The sequence below is a fragment of the Vollenhovia emeryi genome, unplaced genomic scaffold (assembly GCF_000949405.1).
Source record: "Vollenhovia emeryi isolate VEMERY1.0 unplaced genomic scaffold, V.emery_V1.0 DF939144.1, whole genome shotgun sequence".
Taxonomy (NCBI): Eukaryota; Metazoa; Arthropoda; class Insecta; order Hymenoptera; family Formicidae; genus Vollenhovia; species Vollenhovia emeryi.
The window spans coordinates 1,872,463-1,896,164 of NW_011967222.1; the positions used below are offsets into that span (position 1 = coordinate 1,872,463).

General features: G+C 43.7%; 3 protein-coding genes across 8 annotated transcripts in view; 2 read left to right on the plus strand and 1 right to left on the minus strand.

The window, feature by feature from the left end:
- The window catches only part of LOC105566570 (protein piccolo-like), a 21,036-nt gene extending 5,008 nt beyond the window's left edge, over window positions 1-16,028 (plus strand). For 3 of the 4 annotated variants that reach the window (XM_012020676.1, XM_012020677.1, XM_012020678.1), the window contains one exon: window positions 10,370-14,658. In XM_012020676.1, coding sequence (XP_011876066.1) covers window positions 10,370-12,166 — 1,797 coding nt within the window. In that variant the 3' untranslated portion in view covers window positions 12,167-14,658. Of the gene's footprint in view, window positions 1-10,369; window positions 14,659-15,981 lie in introns of those variants that run through there. The other variant, XR_001009299.1, reaches the window with a different exon arrangement.
- A 27-nt stretch (window positions 16,029-16,055) lies between these two features.
- On the plus strand, window positions 16,056-17,054 carry LOC105566573 (coiled-coil domain-containing protein 12). The gene is made up of 3 exons (XM_012020684.1): window positions 16,056-16,253; window positions 16,330-16,468; window positions 16,701-17,054. The coding sequence occupies exons 1-3, from the start codon at window positions 16,129-16,131 to the stop codon at window positions 16,875-16,877; spliced, it is 441 nt and encodes a 146-aa protein (XP_011876074.1). The 5' UTR covers window positions 16,056-16,128; the 3' UTR covers window positions 16,878-17,054.
- LOC105566572 (carbonic anhydrase 2) lies at window positions 16,901-23,444 on the minus strand. Of its 3 annotated transcripts, XM_012020682.1 has the most exons (6): window positions 23,280-23,444; window positions 19,242-19,283; window positions 18,999-19,160; window positions 18,213-18,460; window positions 17,855-18,091; window positions 16,901-17,699 (listed from the first exon to the last, which is right to left on the minus strand). In XM_012020682.1, the coding sequence occupies exons 1-6, from the start codon at window positions 23,320-23,322 to the stop codon at window positions 17,460-17,462; spliced, it is 972 nt and encodes a 323-aa protein (XP_011876072.1). In that variant the 5' UTR covers window positions 23,323-23,444; the 3' UTR covers window positions 16,901-17,459. The 3 variants fall into 3 exon arrangements, with proteins under 3 accessions (XP_011876072.1, XP_011876071.1, XP_011876073.1); XM_012020681.1 differs by having other exon boundaries at window positions 18,999-19,283; XM_012020683.1 differs by lacking the exon at window positions 17,855-18,091 and having other exon boundaries at window positions 18,999-19,283.
- Window positions 23,445-23,702: the final 258 nt, after the last annotated feature.

Genomic DNA, 23,702 nt, shown 5'->3' on the forward strand with positions numbered 1-23,702 from the left:
AGTACATTGTTAGATCGTGTAATCGTTGCGAAAAAAGTTTGTCATTGAATTTGGATGTTGAAAACCTGCTATCTCATATTAGAAGTCTACTTTACAATAGGGGACTTTCCTCTGTTGATTTTCACGCACAGCCATCCGCATTGCACTTTCAAGTTCATGTATAACTACAAATTTTTAATTCCTAGCTGCGCACAGTTGCGTCGTACACTTTAACATATTCGGAAGTGATGATTAACTCAAGAGTTGCCTCGCTTAAATTACGCTTAAATTCTACTTTCCAATATCTTTTCCAACGTGTACTCCATTTAATAATATACTTTATACATTAATGTAAAGATATTTCAGATTTGAAAAACGTTGGTTTACAAAGAAGCCATTGTTCAATCCCGTATATGCGTTTGAAAGTGTTTTCTCTTTAAAGTCCGAATACCTCAAACTTTAAACTCGCTTTTGGAGACGGCTTTCGCTTATCGGGCGAAAATCCGGGACGAACGTTAATAAACGCTAATCCCGTCCTCAGGTTTTTTTTTATTTTTCGAGACGGTCCGTACGACTCCCGAGATTAATTCGAAACGAGGAAACTATAAATATAGTCATTTTATAGCCGCCGATTCGGATAAAAAGGCCGGCCCTCTCTCGCGGTCTCCGCAATTTGCCTGTCCGCTTTACGGCGAACCGTCGCGAGATCGACTTAGGCTCATTACCAATCGAATTAATGAATCGCTCCGGTGAGGTCTTGGCTGGACCGCCGGATCAGTTTCTACTCGCTCGCGAATCGCGCGAGCCAACAGGCGAGACACGCGAGCGCGCGTTGATGGATGCGCGCATCTAACGACCCAGTTGTCATGTAGCACGGTCGCGTGCTGCGTTAATTAACATTGGGATTATTTTCACGGGCAGAAACCGAGGATCGACATGCGCGAGTCGTTACTTCGGAACGATCGAGACTGATCGCCGCGCCGTGGAAAAGGCGCGCGCGTATAATAATGCGCGTACACGTGTAAAAAAGAAAGGGAGACGAGAAGAAAGATAGTGAAACCTCTCGAATTGAGATATTATGCTCGTCGCGGTCTAAATGCATACGATATATGCTCTCTCCTCGTATAAGTTCGATCAATGGACCAGGGGGGAGAGATCGATAACACGTAGAGGCGCGTACGTGAGAGTTCATTCGAAATCGGCACAGGGCGCGGCGGAGAAACGGAAATTGGTGTGAAACAATCTAATCAAACTGACTCGCGCGTGGATCGTGTTGCGTTCGATTCTACGGATTTGTGTGATGCGATCGCGCACCATCATTTTCTCCGATTGTATCTCGGACGATCAGTTTTTCCGGTTTTCTAAAGGTCTGTGTGGCCGCGACGCTAGAACTTGGTCCAAGTTCTAGTTCGGAGAAATACGTAGCCGATCAACTTGAAGCTCTTATGGAACAGCTGCAACTTGATTGGCAACGCATTTCTCGCAAGTTCCAGCTATTGTGTAAAAGCTGCAAGTTCATTGGCTATGCATTTCTCGGAACTAGAACTTGGACCAAGTTCTAACTATTCCACAAAAGCTGCAAATTGATTGGTTACGCATTTTGAAACTGGAACTTGGACCAAGTTCTAGCATCGTGGACACAGACTCCCCAGATAACAATTGTCGCGCGCAAATTTTGCTTGTCTTGTGTATGCAAACTCGTACGAGATTTGTCTGAGTTTTGCTCGTAAGATACGTTTAGTCTGTGCTTTTGCGCGCGAGTGGTTAGCTCGTGTATAATTAACGTACAATTTTGCGCACAAATATCCAACGACTCGCGTAGAAAAATGGCTCAACAACGCAAGCAAAATCCCATCCCGGTGCGTCGTCAATAATGCTAGGTGTTTGCGCGCGAAGTGTTTTCCGGGCCTTTAATCGTCGCGACGTATCGCACCGCGGGGAAATACCCGCGGGGGTTCCATCTCTTTCGTCGAGAATCGATCGTTCGAGATCTATCGATTTGACGCACGTTCACGCCGCCGGACACTCGCGATCGGCAGCGCGCGCATTTCGAGAGAAAGTAATTATATCAGGGTCTGATGACGTGGAGGGATGGGCGTGGATATACCTGCGCGGGTTCGACGACCCTCGAAAGCAGATGGCGGATCTTTTTCGAGCCGCGGGAAGAAAGTTCTTCTTCTCCTCTTCTTTTTTCTCTCTTTCCTCCGTCCCGAGCGACGCAACGATTCATTCTTGAGATTCGCCTGAGATAAGGCGGATGAAAACGTATTACACGGCGGGCAAGTTCTTACGAAACGGCAACCGGCCACGCCGGCCAGAGGTGCAAACGGGGTCCGTTCTAATCAGAACGTTCTAGGTAACGGCCGGCACGTGACGGTAGCCGGAGATTCCGCCCGCGGTGCCTCTTCTGCGGACGAGGAAAGAGTTCCGGAAGACGTTTCGTAAGACGCGTCGATACATATCTGACGGATCCCAGGTCCGTCCGGCCAGAAATCCACGCGCGCGCGCCCGTAGTCTAAATGGCTTCCTCAATGATCGCGGACGTACAGTTTCGCGGTCCGTTGGATCTGCGATTTTTCGTGTCGAAAGTGGAAAGTCGCGCGCGCCCATCGGCATCCTTTCGTTCGGCATAGATCCTTCGCCGGCAAGATCCGTCCCAGCGCCTAGGGTCACGCGCGGAACAATCGCGTTCAAACCGCACCCACGTTTCCGATTTTTCCTCATTTCCTCCACTGGCAGCCTCCGCGCGCAGCTGCTACCCTCCGATCACTTTCCCAGCCCGATCCTCTGCCGGGTCACGCGGAAAGACTCGGCCTATCGCGAGAGAGTACGGTATTATTGATATTACGTGTATAAAGTATATACACGACGTGGGGAATGCTCGGGACCACCCTTCGTCCGTTAGGCGATCTCTCGGGACTGACGGTCGTGGAGGAAAATGGTAGAGTTTCTACAACACTCTCAGACACGGAGAGATAGAAATCTCAGCGGCATTCTAGCCAATTATCGACCACGGGCTAATTTAGATTGATGGATACGCCTGTGCTTGGGCCAAAATAAACCGCTTCGAGCGGACACGGTCCTCCTCGGACGGAGGCTCCCGCGTCTACGGACTTTCTCTCTCCGAGCCCGCGATATGATACGGCGCCGCGGCGCAGCGCAATCGTTTAATTGCGCCCGGGCGCATCGGTCCATCTTCCCTCCGCCGGGTTTGTGCGTTACTCAACGCCAAGGACTCGTTGTATAATCGGCACGTACTCGGCGACATCGCCGAGACGTCGCGCTTTCACGTTTCCCATTTCCGCGTTTCTGCGTATGTCCGAAATGTAGGAGGCGGAGATATCGCGGTGCATCGCGGTGCCAGCGTGGCGAACAGCCGATTGCGGTGTGAGAAAATCAGCAAAAAAACGGAGGAGTTTTATCGATCGCTTGCGCGACTCCTCGAGGGAGATAACTTTGAGAAATAATGCGGAAAGTAGAGCTCTTTTTCCACTTCTTCTGCGCGTATTGTCTCGGCCGAGTGCGATTGTCAGACGTGAAATCGTTACCTAAGATCGAAATTGATATATCCCTCGGATCTAAATTAACTTCGGGCAGCTTGAGTATCGCGCGGGTCCATGAGTCAAACAACAATTTTCCCCGCTCATTATTTCCCTGCTCGGACAACGTCGTTTGTCCGAGTTGGTCCTGAGATAAAGTAAGTTTATGTCGGAAACGTAATGACGATAATCAAGATAATTTAATGACAAACATACTCGGCTCAACCTTCGGACCTCTCAGAACTTTTCAGCATTGTACCTGTACGAGACTTACGTTTCATCGGGAGTCGATTCTTCCTTAAAAAAACTGTAGGCTATTATCCGTTACAACCTTTGCCATTTCCAACGTTAAGTGTTTTTGCAAATAATCACATTTACGTCCACTTCTACGAATGCAGATTAATTTTAATCCCGGTTTCGTTTCTTATCCCTTTCCAATTCTCGAAACTCGAGAAAGATAAAGTTAAAGCCGAGGTATCAAAGTTAATCTACATTGGTAGAATTAGGCATTAATAACATTTACGTCCATTTCTGCGAATGAAGATTAACTTTAATCCCGGTTTCACTTTTTGTCTTTTTCCAATTCCTGAAACTCGAGAAAGGTAAAGTGAAACCGAGATATCAAAGTTAGTCTGCATTGGTAGAATTAGGCATTAATAACATTTACGTCCGTTTCTACGAACGAAGATTAACTTTAATCCCGGTTTCACTTTTCGTTTTTTTTTCCAATTCCTGAAACTCGAGAAAGATAAAGTTAAACCGAGATATCAAAGTTAGTCTGTATTGGTAGAACTAGGCATTGATAACATTTATGTCCATTTCTACGCGTGAAGATTAACTTCAATCCAGGTTTAACTTTTTATTTGACAGCGTGCGCCAAATTCAACTTTTACTGTTATCGAGAAGGATCTGACGTAATGATTTATATTTCGACGTGCTACATTTTATATATTTCACACATAACGTCTCGTGTTGACTCCTGTTGCCTATTTCTGTGTTTGTTCTTTAACTTTTTATTTTCTCCAATTCCTGAAACTAGAGAAAGGTAAAGTGAAACCGAGATATCAAAGTTAGTCCGCTTCGGTAGAATTAGGCATTAATAACATTTACGTCCATTTCTACGAATGCAGATTAACGTTTTATCCTTTTCTAATTCCTGAAACTAGAGAAGGATTTATCTTAAGTTGAACCGAGATATCAAAGTCAACCTGCATTGGTAGGCACTAGACAGAGAGTTTCTACCAGGAACTATAAAAAAGTTGTCATTAATAAAACTTCCAACGACATTGAGAGATTCCGTTTCAATTTCCTAACGTCGACTGCGCGAAATACACGGTTTAACAACAAGTTAAGACGACGCCATCGAAGGTGCGCCGTTCTACATCGATATATTTGAGGAAAAATCGACGCCAAGTCGAGGAATCCGTTGAAAAGAGAGCGTCAGAAGTGTTCGAATATCTCGCGCGCATCTCGCGGGCGTGAGAAGAGCAATTATACCCTTAACGCTCGCTACCCGACATTTTGCATTACGCGCGCATGTATAATTAGCGCGAATTTACAAACGCGCCTCTTCCTGCGCTCGATACGTCCGTAAGGAAGTCTCGATGGCTGAGACGGTGAGAAAAATGCGGCCGGGCGTGCCGCGCCGCTCGGGCGATGTTGCGTCAAACCGATTCGTCGTAATCCGGCACAAAAGCCGCGGCTGCAGCCTGTAACTGACGGCGGGGCCTTAATGCCTGTCACGCCGCGGCAAGAGTACGCCGAGTTGAAGCAAGTTCACGAGCGTTGCGCATCCTCGACACACTGCCGAAGTGAAAGTGCCATGCCGCCTGCTCTCGCGGTTTCTTCTTCCTCATCTTCTTGACTTCCACCGCGCCAACGGTGTTATATTGCGAGCCGGATCAACGTGACGAGTTCTCTCACGCTGTTTCCCCACTCCGATCGCGCGGCGCGGCGTGAAACGGACCTTTCGTCTCATCTCGTCTCTTCGATTAACGCGACAGATTTCTCGGTACCATTGTCATCCGCTGCCTCCTTATCCGGCGCATATATTTCGAGCCGAAAATTTTGCCAATTACTCCAAAAAGGAGAAAAGAAAGATCTTGCAACTGCAGCGACAATTTTCTAGGCACGAGAAAACAACTGAGAGATATAAATGAATAGTCAGTGCTGCGAAATCGCATGTGCTTTGTATTTAATCAATTTACATAACAGAAACGGAATTTCTATTTCATCTGTTGGCGAATGTTGGGAAGAAAGTCTTTTTGTTACGTCCATCCATTATAACGTTTGATTGCGGTACACAAACAGTTGTGTTCCTTAAAGGCCTGTGTCCACGTTGCCAGAACTTGGTCCAAGTTCTAGTTTCAAGAAATGTGTAGCTAGTCCGTAAAAGCTGCAAGTTGATTGGCTGCACATTTCTCGGAATTAGAACTTGGACCAAGTTTTTAGCATCGTGGGCGCAGGCCTTTACAAAGATTCTTCTAGCTATGGTACCGAAATTCATTTTTATCCAACGTGTATAATTAATATTTAGTCCCGAAACCTAAAACTTTCCAGAAGAAATTAAAACGTTGCTGCCATAAATTTTGCGGGCTACAAACAATTTTCCAATAGATCTATAAAATATCGATAAATTTTAGTTGCGACACCTAGAAATCTACCTGCGTTAGTAAGATATTTCTTTTTAGTGCAAGCGAGTGAGGCAACGCGCGACATATGGGATGTAAAACAAATAAATTGAAATTGACGTTCGTAGCAACGACGTTAATTATATTTGTCTAAGGGCTCCATTTTTCTATTTTCAATAGTATACTATTGACTTGTAGCAACGCACGACGTTTGTAAGAATCGCATCGTACGCTCAGGGTTAATTGTATGTTGCTTGAAGACCGGTTACTGTAATGGCGCGGTGCAATCGGAATCAAGTAGGAGACGCCGGGGTCTGGAAAATGATTATAATAATTTGCTACTGGCGCAGTCTGATTATTAACGTGAAGCAATTAACTCCGCTCGTCGTTATGCATTTAATTGAGGCAGTTTCGTTCATTAAACATTCGGGTTTCGACACTATTGTGCCGCTTCAGAGTCCACGTTCGATAAGTCGATTCGACTCTTAATTTATTCAACTTTCGTCGACACTTTACTAGCTCGAGTGTATAACTTTAATCTCAACGGCGCGCATCTCATTATGCTTATGAATTAATCAACGCAGAGATCCGCGGCTTCGCCGGCAATATCTTTCTTCTATCGCGTGTTTGCGCTGTCAATTCAGCGATTCTATAGCCATTTTGTAGGCGCGGTGAAACTCGCGCGGCGTATTCTCTCCGCGTTGGAAAATGACGGGTCGCGAGGTCGCCACGCGAAAATGTCCGTAATCAGAGATACGCGATAGCCAAATATGAGGCTGCGAGATATCCTTTTAACAACCGGGGGTCGATCTATCCCGCGCGGACATCCTTCTCTCATCCTCCTCCTCTCGCGATAATCTCTTTCCTGGCGCGTATGCATATGCATGCGTATTTATGCAGCTTTTGACTTTTTCGCCGCTGATTAATTAGCGTCTCCGCAATTACGTGCAGCGGGGAATTACTTAACGCGCGCGCGCGCGTCTATAAATCCGTCGCGGCGGTGACACGTGTCTTAGGGGGATTCTCGGCCGGCGAGTTTCGAAAGTGAAAAGCGACGTCAAAAGCGCGGCACGATATGAATCAGTTGCGGGATCTAGGCCGTTATTAAAATACGACACCTGCAGGCCGGCGTGTCCCGGGCCGTTCGTGCACACGGCCCGGAGATTAATGAGACGCTGGACCAGCACGGGTGGATGCCCGGTTTAGAAAGTTCCCCAAAGTTGAGGCCAATTGACTCTAGCTGTCGGTGCGCGTCGTGCGACTCCGTCGACTTTTATTGTCGGCCGCGCCGCAAGTTTATAGCCGCGGATCTTCGTCGTTTATGCGACTCGAAGTGAACAAAAGGTCTCATGAACATTCTAATGATCCTACGCCCCCGCGGTGGATATTAACTCCGGTCTCGCTTCTTAGAAGTCTACGGGGAGGCGAATTAACCATCCAGGCGGGATCCAACGAGAGGAAGAGCCTGGGACAACAACTTACTACCGCGGCAGCGGCGCTAAACGTGCAAGCAGCTCCCCGTTTTATTATGTGTAAATTGCAGAATGGTTTACGGGCGTCTAACAGACTTTCCCCTTTTGCGGTGCAAAAGTGCCGGCATTTAAAGCGGGGCTTGTTGCGCGATGAATACATAATTTGATAATTCCCGACGCTCGCGTCGTTGACCCGGCGCGGCGTGTCGTCCCGTTGTCTCCTCCGGGTGCGGTGTAAACTTTCTTCACAAATGTCAGAGGTACAGCCCTCCGTGTAATAGCGCCTCCTTTTTTTTCCCCACCTTGTTTACGCACTTAAGAGCATTTCGCGCTCGCTGAGGAATCCACTCATTTTCTCCGATTCACGGTTGACAGGGAGTTATGGTTGACAGTGCTCGAATGGCTTCTCCGCCTCGCTTTATGTCCCGGCGAAAACGGAATTTCCTCGATCCCCCATGCGAACACGTCACACCGAAGCTCCCACCGCGGCAGTTTGACGGATCGCAATCGGGGTGAAAGTTCAAACCCCACAAATCGCTTCCGATGGGTGGCTCGTGGCCTTTCCAGGGCGTAGCCGTTCGTGCTATCGGAATGAATTACGTTGCCGGCCCCGTTTGAATAAATTCCACGTGAAATCGACGGATCGTGCGACGCCCTTGTTCAAAATGCCGGGCTCGATAATGAACGACCGAACACTGCCCGTTGCCCGAGAGGTCTCTCGCATTGCTCATTGTCGTCACTGTGTCATTATGGAAACGCGAGGAACGTAAAACGAAAGGAGCATAAAACGTGAAGGCATCACCGAGGCACGGCACTTTCCCAAATTGTTCGTAACTACCTGAACAAGCGTGAGGACATATAATTCTAGACGTGGGCATCGAAATCGAAGGTGATTACCGTTAATGGATTGACAGGGGAAAAAAATTGCTCGCTGTCTATTCCTCGAGTGAACGTGTAACGCAAAAAAAAAACGAGTGTCCATTAATTTGTATTCCCATGGAACCCCAAGAACAAGAGGAGCATGGGGAAAATTTCTTGAGCACTTTCGATGTGTATTTACTTTTACTTTCATAGTTTAATACCGTGAGAACGGGAAACATCTCAAAGCCACATCACTGCCACTAATGCTAGGCATCACACGCCAATGCTGGAATGTAATAAAACTGGCGATACTTTGAAAATTCTACGGGCGTCGAGATGAAGCACGTAACTCGAGCGTTTTTACGGTAGCCCACGCCGTGCTGAATTTCGATTATTCACGGCGATGTAACAAAGCTCTGCGGCATCCATCCGAGTTTCTCTCCGCGTAAATACCAAAGTTTATTCCCAAGAGCCGCGCATATGCGCTCTATACACGCGTGTAATTAAAGATACGCGCTTCTAATTGCGTTCGAGTTCAGCGGAAACATAATGGAATCCCCGCCGAGTTCTCGCGTTTATCGTTTCCTTCCTCGATCGGTACTCGTCTCCTCTTAACGTGTCGAATCCTTGGCAGTCCCAGTGCGCGAGTAAGCAAATTGACAAAATTCTAAAAATCCATTCTTTTACTTAATTATGTATGCACACGGGGAGAATTTTCTCTTCAAATTATCCTGAAAACCATGCAATCGTGCACAGTTGAAAAATTTAACAGATATCACATATGTGGAACAACATGGCATTTCGAACAATTTTATGAGATATTGGCCAAATGAACGATATGAGATCATTAACAATTGTGTGAACAGGTATAGATTTATGGTTTACACTTTCGTTATAATTACTTTCTTTTTTATATATATATAAAAAAAAGTTTAGTGCTGAGTTATGTACGTTTGCAGATTACTTGAAAAGAGTCCAAATCTGAAACCGAAACGTCGTTTTTTTTAAATATATAAAAACATTGGCCAGTGTAGATCGTTTTAAAAAAAATCATATCATTAATTTTATGGGAGTTCTCTGAAATTCTATTATACATTTTACTAGTAAAAATGTGTACTAAGTATAATTATTAGTGAAATGTACGGTAAAATTTCGAAAAACACTCGTAAAGTTCTTCAAAGTGTCACGTTGTCCCACGATTGCATGATTTAAATTTTAAGAGAAAATTCTCTTCGTGTATGTATATTTAAAAAGCTATTGTGCCTGCGAAGGTCCCGTTGAAAGTTCCCTACAATGTCGCGGTATTCGTTATTATATACACTTTTCAATTTTCCCGAGAAGTATTTAATTATGTATGCGCGTCTTTTCGGCGACGACACTCGTATACGCGCGTTCTCGCGTAATTACATAAAACATGCAAATCGCCGGTCTCGCTCGTACGGCTCGAAAGCCATAGGTACGTGTTTACCATGTTTTTAGGAGGAGAAAATCGCCTACGGGCCGTTGTGAATCTTCCACTTCATAACGGGACTTACGGAGATAGACTGAGGCGGACAGAGACTTTAGCTTTCGATCTCTCTCGAATCAATACGGTGAAACCAGTCATAAATGCTCATTTTTGTGTCATCAAAATCTCGTCAATATCGTCACATTTATAAATAAGTTCTGTGGTTTATCTTTTCCCAACCGACCTCGTTACATTAAAACTATCTTCGATCGTGATTGAAAGGAGTCGATCTATTAGCGACTTGGGGATAAATGTCGCCGCAACACTTTAGCCTCGTGGCGCGAGAGGCCAGATAGAAAATATCGAAGCTTGACGATTATCAATGAATGTAATCTGTCCTGTAATGTTGTACTATTTTAATATCTCGTTGTAACTTTGCAGGTAGCCCTAACAATTGTAGTAGCCTGCCTCAGTCTGGCTAGGTCTCAGAAGTCTGAGATCTCAGCTAAGGGTCTTGAAATTCCACCGCCTCCGGTAAAACTCGACAAAAATCTACGGCAAGCGTTGCTGAGAGCGCTGACGGAACTAGAGGCCGAGTCCGTGGAGCAACGACAGGACGAAGATGAAAAGTCGCTCATTATGACCGTCGAAAAGTCTTTCGACGATGTGGTGAAGAAGAACCTGAACAATAACATCGGCGTGATACCGAAGGCCTCCTTCTCGTTCGACGGCTTTCCGGGGGACGAGGAAATCCCCAACGAGGAGAAGTTGCAGAATTCGAGCTTTTTCGAGCTGAAGAGGTACGTTTCGGCGAACACGTCGGGGATGATCGAAAAAGCGAGTTACGACGACGCCAGAAGCTTCCACGTGCAGAACGTGATTCTGCTAGATAAGAGTACAACGCCGCGTATCGAGTCTAAAACGGACCCGCTGGAGGCGAAGACTCTGAAAGCTTCCGCGGTCACGTCCGCGGTTAGCAAGGTAGAGAGTATCACGCTGAAACCGATTACGCAACTGTCAGAGAGCTTGACCCAAAGCGCCAGCAACGGGATTACCGGTGCCAACGCGCTGATCGTACCAAAACCGACTGCATCTAGTCCGACAGTTCCGCCCAGGAGCAATGTCACTTCGTCTTCTAGCGCCAACAAGGAAAGGGCTCAAGCGGAGGAAGTGAAAATTTTCCAGGCGCCTCTAGTGGCGGCCTTCACGGTGCAGCAGGATGAGCTTGGTATACCGAAGAGCATCGTGCCGATTTACAGGCAATTAAACGATGGACAGGCTTTGACTCTTCAAGAACAATTGGAGTTTAAGCAGAAATTGCTGGAGCAGCAGCTGGTGGAGCTGCAGCAGCAGCAGTTCCAGCAGACGCAGTTTCTCGTCAGGCAACGTCAGCTCTACGATCAGCAGTTGAAGCAGAAACAGCAGCAACTGTACCTTCAGGAACAGGCTAGAATCAAGCAATTTGAGGAACAGGCTAAAATCAAACAGTTGGAGGAACAGCGGTTGAAGCAGCTGGAGGACCAGAGGCTCTTCCGCTTGCACCAACCCAATCATTTCCCATTGCTGCAGAAGCCGCACATATTCGAACAGTCGAACGTGTTGCCGCTTCAGCCGCCTCAACCGCCTCAATCGCCCGTTGAGCCTACGGTTCATTTTCAGCCTAGCGTGTCCCTGGAGGTCCCCAGCGTCGCGGCGCCGCCGTTATTCCGCACCAACTATCAAGAGCAGTTACATTTCCAGCAGTTCCGTCAGCAACCCCAACCGCAGCCCCAACCCCAACCACAGCCCCAACCCCAGCAGCAGCGATTGCAGCAGAATTTCGTTTCGTTTCCTACCGACTTCCAGCCGCCCGTGGTGCCGCCCACCAGATTTAACAGGCAGGAGGCCTTTAACGCCGTCGGCAATTTCGGTTTCAACCTGGATAACAAGCAACCGCCTCCGTCGAGGAACACGTTCAACTTCAACGCGCTACCGAGAAACCAAAATACAATCCCTACGTTCGTTTACAATCCCTACGTGCAGTTCAGGCAGATCCCGACAAGGGGGCAGACACCCGCGAAGCAGATCCAACGTCTGATTTACCAGTCGGGAGTCGCTGGTGAGTTGGGCAACGTGCAGGGCCCGGGTGACGAGGACCTCAACATCGTGTCCAAGGTATTGGCGCTGAACGTTGGCGCGCTACCCAACAAGAACTATCAATTCATCACGAACAATCGCGGCAAATTGGGCAGCGCGTGAACAGACAGATGGACGTATCGATGTAAAACTCCGACGAGTCGTGTAAATCACTACAGGACGATATTAGCAAGGTGAAATCGAGCTCTCTCCTTTTCTCTCTGTCTCTTCTTCCTCTCTTTCGTCCCCCGTCCATTTTCTTTCCATCTTGGCCTACTCCTAACGCGGATACCCTCTAATCTCTTGAAACTTTGACATTGAAACACACACACACACGCGCGCGCATCGGCGACAAAGGCCGGACATCATCGCGGATTTTGCAGGCACACGCAAACCTACACACAAGTACACGTGAAGAACGGTTATTCATAGCTCGCGAGAGGCCGCGGGATGACTCGGTAAATTCAACAGTGCGCGAGTCATGACGATAGTAACCTTGAACACCAGCATCCAAGTGAAATCGAATCGTTTTGCCCTCGGTGAGTTACCTCCGCGAAATTTTACTCTCCGTCGCATCTCCGACGACCGATAGAAGCGTGAGACAAACGCTGCGGAATAGGCGCTTCAGGGAGGCGGGAGGATCGGCATAACGAGGAAGCTGTTCCTTTAGCGGGCGTATTAATTACGATTGTATGTATCTTAAAACAAGGGCCTTCCCGTGCCCGATTGCGCAAGTTCGCACTGGCTGGTTCGCGTGACGCAGAACACTGTATATAATTGTGTGACTCCAGCCCCGCTTCCTTGTCCCTTTTGATTTTCTCTTCCATTCTTGATACAGCGCTCACGACGCGAGCACTGCCAGCCTCGTCGATATAATAGCAAGAGCACGCTCAATGGCAGAGAATGCGAAGAAGCACGTAATCATAAAACGTAACCGTAGCAATAAGCGTATTTATGTTAACAGGAGGAGGATTAATCCACGCGCTTGACGTGACAGGCAAGGAAGGCGGAAATCTCTCGCCGGGCCCTGGTGAAAATTTTTCTCAGAATTCTCATGCGAATTGGTACACTTTTCGGAGATACTGAAAAAGGTCCGCTCCTTTTCTTAGAATTTTTCACATGTATATGTGAATATTCTGAGATACATAAATGTTTGAAATTATAGAATGGAAAATTTCAGAATTTGTATGAAAAATTCTAGAAAAGATATCAACTTTCTCGGTACTTTTGAAAAGTGTTTCGACTTTTTTGTACAAAATTACAAAATTATTGAAAAGATGTTAGAAATTCTGAAATTTGCCTAAAACTTATGAAGCCTGAGAAAAAATTTCACCAGGGGGCTCGCATTAGTTATATTATTACGTTCCACTTGGGTTTGACGCTCGAGGCGTTCGAGAAAGAAAAGTATTCTCGGCAAAACTACGACTTTGCCAAATTCTTCCTTCAAGTAAATCTGTAATATGTTATTTCTCGTGTCGAATTTCTAACGCGTGCGGCTAACACAAATTACTTATTCTCTACGAAAAAATTAATTAATCCGCCTAATTACTTCTTCAGAGAAATCGTTGCACAAAAAACAAACCAGTCAAGTCCAAGTTCATCAAAGATCAAAACTCTGTTGTTGATTAATTGACGTTTTACAACCGTGTGTATGTGTGTGTGTGTGTGTTGAGTTTTAATGATTAGTTCTAACGAGATGCTCGCACATATATGCGCGTACAAACGCACACACGGGAACTCGTACGGGATCAGGGGTCTCGCGAAGTCGTGCATCGAGCCGCGCATCGGGATTGAAAACGCTTCTTCGACTGTAAATAAACTTTCCCCGGCGGGTACCACACAATGCCGACGAGGAAGCCGCCGACGCGAGAGACACATCTCTCGCGCGCGTATATACGTGTATGTCCTCAATTTCACAAACGTTTGGCACAGATCCGTGATTTCACCCGGCGGGCGAATCGGCGAATCTCGTGGGACATCGGCGTCTCCTCTTGTCTTGATTTAAAAAAAAAATAAAAAATTCGGCTCAATTTATAGGCAGTCACAATTAATTTGGCCGGCGTCACGTCCGTCCGGTATCGTCGTGATCGGCAAACGAAGGCGCCATTATAACTTATCTCTTTATTCCCCGCATAAATTATATGCGTCCCACGTATATTTACTCGCGCTGGAAAGAATGCATTCTGCCATTCTTCCTCTCGTAAATTCTCTCCACGGTAATCCGATAGCATCGCGGCTCATCTCCGCGGCGTTATTTATTTCTATTCGATGTTCGAGTGCCGCACGAATTAGTAGAGCCCGACGCCGCGAATGAATAATGATAGATTCGCATTGATTAAAGATTTAAGCTTTGTCTCGAAACTGAAATCAACTGTTGGATGCGATGCACCTTCGGCGAGAGTGACTGCGTGAGCGAAAGTTGATGGCGATTCGTTCATAAATGCGAGTCCTTTACGAGCGCTAGGTAAAGCTTGCGCGACTGAACGTAACATTAAAATAAAATAACATTAAAATTAAATATAGATAGTGTTAGACGTGTAATTTGCTTATAATTTATCTGACGCTGGATTGTACGAATTCTTGTGTATAAATGTTAATAAACTAATTTGTTTACACGGTTAGTCATTTTATTCACGTTATCGCGAATCCATTGTGAAAGATACAGAGACTAGAACGTGAATGTAGACCAAGTTTGTTATTTACGTCATTATAATATTGTACATACATAATATGTATTTCTTATAAATTGTACGAATCAACATTTTTTAAAGAGATTAATCGGGTAGCACGGGGGACCCTTCTCTTCTTTTCGAATTTCCGAATTATGAAGTAAATTCTTTTTTCCATTCCATTTCTGCCTTAAAAACATTCTTAGGCCCGGTGTCACCAAACGTCGCTTAACTTTAATCACAGTTTAATTCATGTTTGGCTCTTTCTAAAGTAACAGTTGGAAAGAGACAAAGAAGGGATTAAATTAAGCTTAAATTTAAACGACGTTGGTGAAACCGGGCCTTAAGAATTCGAAAAGAGTTCGATCTTATGTCACCAACTTTGAGCTCTTTTTCAGGTACAAAAGTTATTCTTTATGTTCAGAGCAACTTCCACAAGTTATAGGCAAAGAGGAGACTATGGAATCCCTTTTGAAATACCGAAAAGAATTCTTTTGATGTTCACTTTAAAGACAATTCGTAGGAAATTTAGAAGAGCGAATCCTTTTCGAATTCATTACGATCGTCCGAGCTATTTGGGTATATTGATCCTAAACTTGCAGTAATGACGGAGAATAATGATTTTCAATTCTTTACAGATTATTGAAATAAATTATTATCAACGTAAGCCTGCTAAAAATTTTGTTTACAATGAAAAATCCCACTTCTTTCCTTAGAATCTTTCATATACGTGAATATTCTGAGATATAAATGTTTGAAATAATATTACATATGTATAATAGAATGAGAACCTGTAGCCCTAAGGGGAAAACAATAAAGATTATTATATAATAGAATGAGAACTTTCAGAACTCGTACTTCTGAAAAATGTTCCAATTTGTATAAAACATGTAAACATCTTTGTAAAAAATTATAAAATTTTCACCAGGAAAGTTATCTAATGGCCGATTTTTTCACTTCCCGATAAAATTATCCGGAGGTTAATCTCAAGTTTTAGCCAATCACGTGCATGGATCTGGTAGTTTATCTCCTGGTTAACTTTAACCGCAACATAACTGGATGTGAAGAAATCGGGCATAAAACTTTTAAATGTACCTACTTTAAATTTGTATCATTAGAAGTTGATATGTCATATATGATTAACATCGGTGACATTTGTGCGTAAATGATCAAAAAATGACATCTTCTCTTATCTCCTATTTCACTTAACATTGTATACAAAAATTATACTTTTTATGTAAATGTGTTTTAAAACCTGTCTTCCCGTAGCGAGCGTTTTATCGCGCCAAAATTCACTGCGCATGCGCGCAAGAGGCCCGGCCCGTCTAGTCTAGGAACACGGAGTCCCGGTAACGTGTCGGACTTTTACCCCAGAGTTACTAATAAAGTGTCATCTGTAACTACGCCTGTTTAAAAATGACGGAAGAGAAAATTGGCTCGTTAGAGGAGGAGGCTTTAAAAAGAAAGGAGCGGCTTCAGGCGCTCAAGCGGAAGAACGACGAGGGCAAGGAAACTGCGGACACGATCGAAAATTTGCCGAGGTAAGCCTCGTGTCAATAATACAGATAACTCTAACCTCACGTCGCCGCCGAGTTGCTCCGAGCCTCGTGTTTGCAGGCCAAAATTTCGGAGTTACAAGCCGCAGGACGAGAGCCTCAAGAGTAATGTGATAGAGGAAGCGAAACCCGGCGACGTGGAAGCCGTAGTCCAGGAACAGCTGGACGCTGCGAACACTAAAGTGGTTATCGAGGAACTGGTAAGTCGGCGTGTTCTGCAAGACGTTTCCTTCTACCACATTTTATCTACGGATGACAGCCTTGCGATATTTCCCTTAGAGATTTACCTGTTTCAAGTATCCGCTGAGCAAAGATGATCTATTAAAATTTCTATACACATTGCGTTTTCTCGATATGACCATATTTCTGCAGTATTTTGCACACAATGTCTCATTTGTAGCTTCCGTTTCATTTATTTCCTTCATTTACCAGGACATCAGTAATTTAGCACCAAGAAAGCCTGACTGGGACCTAAAGCGTGATATAGCCAAAAAATTGGAGATATTAGAGAGGAGGACGCAGAAGGCGATAGCGGAAGAAGTGAGGGCACGTCTGAAAAAAGGCGAACAGAATCTAGCAGCTTACGTAAATAATCCTGAAAAAGATTGAATAGCACCGTGAACAGAAATATGTATATTTTGTAACAAATTGTGTATTTTTTTATTTATACAATATATATTTTATAATCAACATTTATTTGTAGCTCATCGTTATTTCTTATAAGTAACGCGTGGGACTTAAATAGCTTGTACGGCTTCTTACGAATTAAATATCCGCTTAAATTCACTCGCACAGAGAATGACGCGTATCCACTCATTTTAAAATTCAAATCTTGTAATGCAAGTATTTGCTCTTAACAACTGTTATTTGTACATGTCAGATAACATTTCGTTTGATGTATCCTGTGTTGTGTGTGTCATGATCTTGAATTGCTCATGTCAGTGTTAATGTTGAAAAATAAATTATTGCGGCAAAATTAAAAATCACATGAGTAAAATGTTAGTTACGTGAAATCATGAGAAATTAAAATATCTCAATCGTCGATAATCGAATAATATGAAGCTATCTGATTCCTTTTCGCTTAATTGTACATTCGTATTTACTAATCGTCATTCTCTCTCTCTCTCTCTTTAAAGATTACAATAACAATTGAAAAATACTCTTTGACTAGAATATTTCGTATCGAAGATTTCACATGGCAAACAGAAAGATTGCCACAAGAGCTCCTAATGCGACGAACAGAATCGGCACCTTGATGCCCCGTTGTCCTGAATGCCCGTCAAAATTATGGTCGTTAGAAGTGCTACCCGGTGGGTCCTGCTCTTTTGGAATGTTGTGGAGAACTACTCGGTCCTCCAAAGGCTGCACCGGCCGGAAATTGTGAGTCAATTTGTTGCCCTCGGCAGTCCGTAAGTCGCGAAATGCAGCCAACTGAAATTAACCGTGAACTCTACTACTTACATATCAAATTGGCGCGTGTGTACATAGCTTAAGTAAATGAACATCTGTGTCAAAAGAATTATCAATTCATAAATAATGTTATAGCGTTAGAGAAATTATAGTGCTCGCAAATCACGTTAGGAGACCTGCTCGTGTGATAATTGTTGATGATCCTTAAAGTCAATCCACGTAACAATCTCGAGACAAGGTGGAGTGGTTAACGAGCCGTTGTACGTGTAGTAGTCCTCCGTGTTCGCAAACTCTGGCCCAAGTAATTTTCCCAATAACATAGGCTCTTGCAACACTTTCCCCTTACCCATCGCTTCTATATCAGGTAGCACTTTTACAATAGGTTCATACGTTGGATTCGGTTGCGGGCTCACCTACATTTTTTTGGCAGACACGTAAGAGTGTTTCGAAAGAATTGCAACGATACAAAAGGAATTAATTAACTGCGTGCAAGAATGCCGAAGTGAAATTTCCAAAATTGACGTGATCTCTTACCTCGTACCAGTATGACAAAACAGCCAGACCGTCATCATGCTTAAGAGATTCGCCTATCGACTTGTAGTCTTCCTTGTAAAACACGGCGTGCATTTCCATCGGGAACGAATGATTGTTCATCAAATCCTCGGATCCCTCGTAATCGTTCTCGCCCCAATGAAAGTGCAATTGTTCAAACACGTAAACATTATCCCTCAAGGGTCCTCCAGACAGCACGGCCACTTTAGATTCGTTAGTCTTCAGCATAACTTGATTGAGGGAAAGAAGAAGTTTCATGCAGCAGCATGCGATTATTACAACATTAAAGATACCCGTGTGTTGTGTACAATTATCAAAGATAGTTTTTTTTTTATGTAACACTGCGTATAAAAGTAATCTCTGTACCTAAGGTCGATTACGTATTAACATGATCATTACGGCGGGATTTAACCATCAGTAATAACACGTGCGAATCATTTGTGAACTTTTTGCCTCAGCGTTTTAGTCACCTCTATTCAACATTCATGTGATTTGCCAGTATGTTTGTACCAGAGGCGATATTTATAATTACATGGCACAACGTCTCGTTTTTCCTCGTTTCCTTGTTTTATTGTCCCGATTATTATGTCGTAACGGTAGCGTTTTTCTCGGCTTTAATCCGATCCGTGTTCACGCGATCGCGGAGGGGTTTCCCAATCGAGATCGCTTAAGGCGAGCCGCGAGAAAACCTCGAGTTGAACGAGCAACGAATCCAATGTCTTTCTCTCTCAGCGTACCGCATGTAAAACCGAACCGTGAAATTCTCACCCGTGTGACCGTTGTTCGTCACGTACGACTGGCACGGATTGTCAATGCCGGTCAATTTCAGTGGCGGTAGGTTGACGCTCTTGACATTGTGCTCCTCTATGTTAATAGGCGACTGATGTTTCCCAACGCACGTATGAAACTCCTCTCCCCAGTGCGACGGACCTGCGAATACAAGATTGGTATTACTTCGAAGCGCATTATTTTCATTGAATGTGGAATAACGAACTTTTCTGCCAGGCTCACCTAGACTTCCCTCGTAACTGAAGTCTTGACCGCGACAGAAACCTGAAACAAAAATGTTTATTGTACTTACAAATCGCTCATTACGCAAATCTCGTAGAAAGGACAATTAACAACGATGAATAATGACGGGCGATGCTAACAGAATATGGTTTCGATTAGAAATGTGAGAATTATTCGAATAGGAATTGAATCGAATCAAATCGGGTGAGATTCGAAACCATTGATAATTTTGAATCTAGGTTCAAATACAAATTATATGCATTATCAATCTTATAAAATCACGTTTCCCGTTAATAAGCATAGCATCTAATAATTATATTGTTAATTAAAAATTATTTCAACAATTTGATTCGATTCGGATTTGAAAAAAAAATAGAAGTAAAATTTGACTCGATTCGATATAAAAAATTCTTGACTCGCACATCTCTAGTTTCGATTGTGATAATAAATAAAATAAACAAGGACGAGTACATGGATATAATGTTACACCCAGAAAATGTAAATACGGTTTCGTTTCGACAAACAGATTCCCTAATAGAATTCTATGTCCGAAATTGGCACTGTTGAAAGGGGAAGACAGCTTTAATTTCAACTCTTCTTGAGACGATATAACTCGATCGTTATAAGAAAGGCGTTAATATTTCCTGCTCACATCTCGATGTTATCGACGCGCTTTCTAACGGATCGGCCATTAAATGCGCCGGAAGATTTTCGCGGAAGTTGAAAGTCTATTTGAAGTTCTCTGTCTCTTGAAAGACAATTGGCCGTTTCCGCGCGCTTATTATGCGCCAGAATGCTTCTTGATTATCTAGCTAACGAGTGTACTCGCGATTCTTTCCCGCCGGCGCATATTCGGCGGCCAAGTCGTCCTGGTTGCTTTAAGGTTCTTCACATCTGCTCGGCACATGCTCGAGAGACGCTTTACTCGGGAATATTACTTTCGTTTTTTAGTCCAAACAGTCACGCGGGGACCGTCGACGTGACACTGCCTGGAAATCCTTGGCTGATTCAAAGCGATTATCTTGAGAATGATGAACATCCTCGGCGTCCTTCCATTACGCAAAATCTTTATTGTTGCGTACGATTACGTGAGACACGTGCAAAAGGAACATCGGTCCGAGACAACGATAACGTGACATTTCGAAAAAAAAAAGAAAACCGCAACGTTTCGCCTCGTGAAAATCTCTTACGGAAAAGCAATAAAATAATTACTAGAAAATTACTGTGCATCAGTAATTTCTAATTCAGTACTGACATACACTCGAAGATGCCCGACGGTCTGGAAGACCTTCCACAACACTCGAGGACCGCCTGAAGCAAGCAGTGGATGAAAATCCTTGCAGAAGTGTATTGAAACTCTCACAAGATCTCCACGTTCCCAAGAGTACGCTCCATGACAATAAACTCTTGTTTTAGAGCCTCAAAAATTCTCAGAACTTTTTGGACCTAATATTTCGTTACTTTTTGTAAGGGATATCTCGAGAAAGCGAGTAATTATCCTTACCGTTCGAGGAACCGCTAAAAAAATGTTATATCTTAAAGATATCGCTTGCTTTCGAATATACATATTATAATAATAACGTGCGTGTTAAGGTGAAAAGAAACGAGGGAACCATCGAATAGAGTCAAAAAGGCTGACAATGGCAGTTCTAACAATAGACTGAAATATATTCAATTTTGACAAAGATGTACGTTCGCGTAGACGCGTTTACGATTCATTAATTTTACACAACAAAATTACAGAGATCAATATCGCGTGGCTATGCGAATTGTTCCCGAGCTGCTACGTCTGCCTGTGACGAATTGACAGAACGATGCGAACCATACGTTTGCGCACGAGACCTTCATTAACATTGATCGTTAGAATTTCTCTTTAAAGTTAAATGCACGGCGTTTTGCTTTGCACATTAAACGAATTCACTCGATTACACTTTGTAATCAGATCGAAACATGCAGAACGTCAATTTTCGCAACGTCCTCCGCAATTGATAAAACATTTTTTCACAATGCGTCCTGATGCCGTGACATTCCGCCGTCAATTTATCAAATATATTATCTCTCAGGTTGACACGTACGCGCATATCTCAAGTGAATTTACATGTTTATGATAGTAAAAATAGCCTCGAAAACCGTAACTATCGTGTTTCGTGCTCGCGTTACGGCATGTGCTGATGCTCATCAGGAATTATGCAACTCCCAAGTTCTAGATCCTTTCTTTAATTGTAACTAATTACTCGTGAAGACGAGTACGCGCGTTTTAACGATAGCAGAAACTACGCATGCAGGCACATACATAAAACCGATGTAATACCTTTTGGATATATGGCAACTTTTATCAGACGATTCACTAAGAAAATATGAGACATCATTAATCCAGCCCGAGAGGATTACTTAACGCCCGCTTGGCGGCCCGTACGACGGATCATGAAAAATTTGTCGCTTCAGATAAGAATTCAATTTCCGCTTCGTACAACGCAATAATACATAATTCCATTTCAGAATGCTGCAAAGAGTTTTTCCGCATTCAATATGTAAACTGATCGGAGAGAACGGGACGTAACTACATTTATTTGTGGTGACTTAACTTAACATAATGATTCGCCTGACGTGTGTCACGAGAAGAATCCACCGTATTACGTTCATCACTTATGCACGATGGTCATTATTTTATATCGTTTGATACAACGATTGTTTCCATAGTTTGACATAGCGTATGTGCATACAACATTGAAATATTGACGCGTTGGAAACGGAAACTTTTGAAAGAGAATAGAATCCTGTACTTTGCCAGCGGCCTCTATTATTATTTTTAAAAAATTTATGTTGACAAGATTATAATCTTAATCGCAACTTCCGTATCCCCGTATTCCTCGCACGATGTTCCGCGGTCATCTCTTCAACGGTGATTTCAATTATGCATTTAATGCGATGTGCACTGAGATATTATCTCCTGATATTGCTCTTCGGGTATTGTAATTGAAATTGCAAATAAATTGTCTGATACCGATTTTATCGACTTAACGAGGCAGATAATTTATTTGTCTCATGTCGTTTTGTTCTCGTGTACTTAATTACATTTTATCGCACTCGAGAATAAAAATCGATCTTGTTTTACCGTTTACTACCGAACAGAAATACGTTTGTAATGTGATGATTTTGGTAAATTACATTATTGCTTTTCATTAAAACACGGCATTTTCAATCGCGAGATTCACACGATAAGCTTTCCGGGAAGCATCGGTTTATTTTTATTACTTTCTTCATTGTTGTGATTTCTTGTTGAAGCTAATGTCATAACTTTTATATTTTTCCTTACAAGTATACTAAGTTGACCAACTCAGAAAAAGAGACATAATATTTAGCAAATCCTGATATTTCTACATACAGAACGACATTCAACAGTTCTATGACATTGTGATTATTAAAACGACTAAAGTGCTGAGTATCGTGACTTATTTTCAAAGTAAAAACGCAAGTACCACGGCGATCTTAAGTTTATTAAAATGCGAAGTTGCTACTCTGCAGTTTAATTAATTTAACATCGCCGAATTAACTAGACCAATAAGTCACACTTTCATTGCAATCTGCAAAGAATAACTTTTCTGAAAAAGCTTGAAGCAGCTCGAAAAACAGGCATCTTCGAGGTCTACCCCAAGAAGCGCCAACGCGCGTATAATGTGCTTTAAATGTACATTTAAATTCGCATTTAGTGCACGTATTTGTCCTGCATTAAATGCGCATTGAATGTATATTGTGGCAGCACATCTCATAAAACTGTACCATTAACCGCCTATGCATGATGTTTCATGCCTAAGCATGTATAAATATAGAGAATTACATAAAATTATATCCCAAATATGCCCAGACATGTTAAATACGCGCATTTTGGACACACGATTAATGTTGTTTTGAAGCCAATGCAATAAAACGCGCATTAAAAGCACGTTCTATGCCCATTGGCGCTCCTTGGGATACGTTAACTCTATGCGGTGAAGCTGTTCTGAAGTGATCGTGCTAAGGGTTCAAGCGGAGACTCACCCGACAGGAGGAGGAGGCTAAGACAAACGACCGAAAGCACCATGATCGTTCACCCCGTCAGCGTACACCATGAAATCTCGCGGCACTGGCAACGACTTGCCGATTCGTCGAGGACTCAGCGAGGTGATGCGAGTACTTCTGTTGCGGTCGGTGGTAGACTGAGTACTGCCGGCTCGGTCGACCATGTTAAATAAGAGTTCGCCGCTTCTATTTCGCGACGTGCGATCGACTCCGCGTGGTCGCGTCGGCCGCGGGGAGGGAAGAACGATTTGTCTCATGACGATCGGCGGAATCAACGCGGCGAGTAATGACTTCAAGATGCGACCTTGAAAACTGGGCAAAAAATAGGCGAATTAAAAACGGCTGGGGCACAAAGCTCCGGCTCTTGATAAACAAATTGGCAAATCACAGGCTGATTGCTCG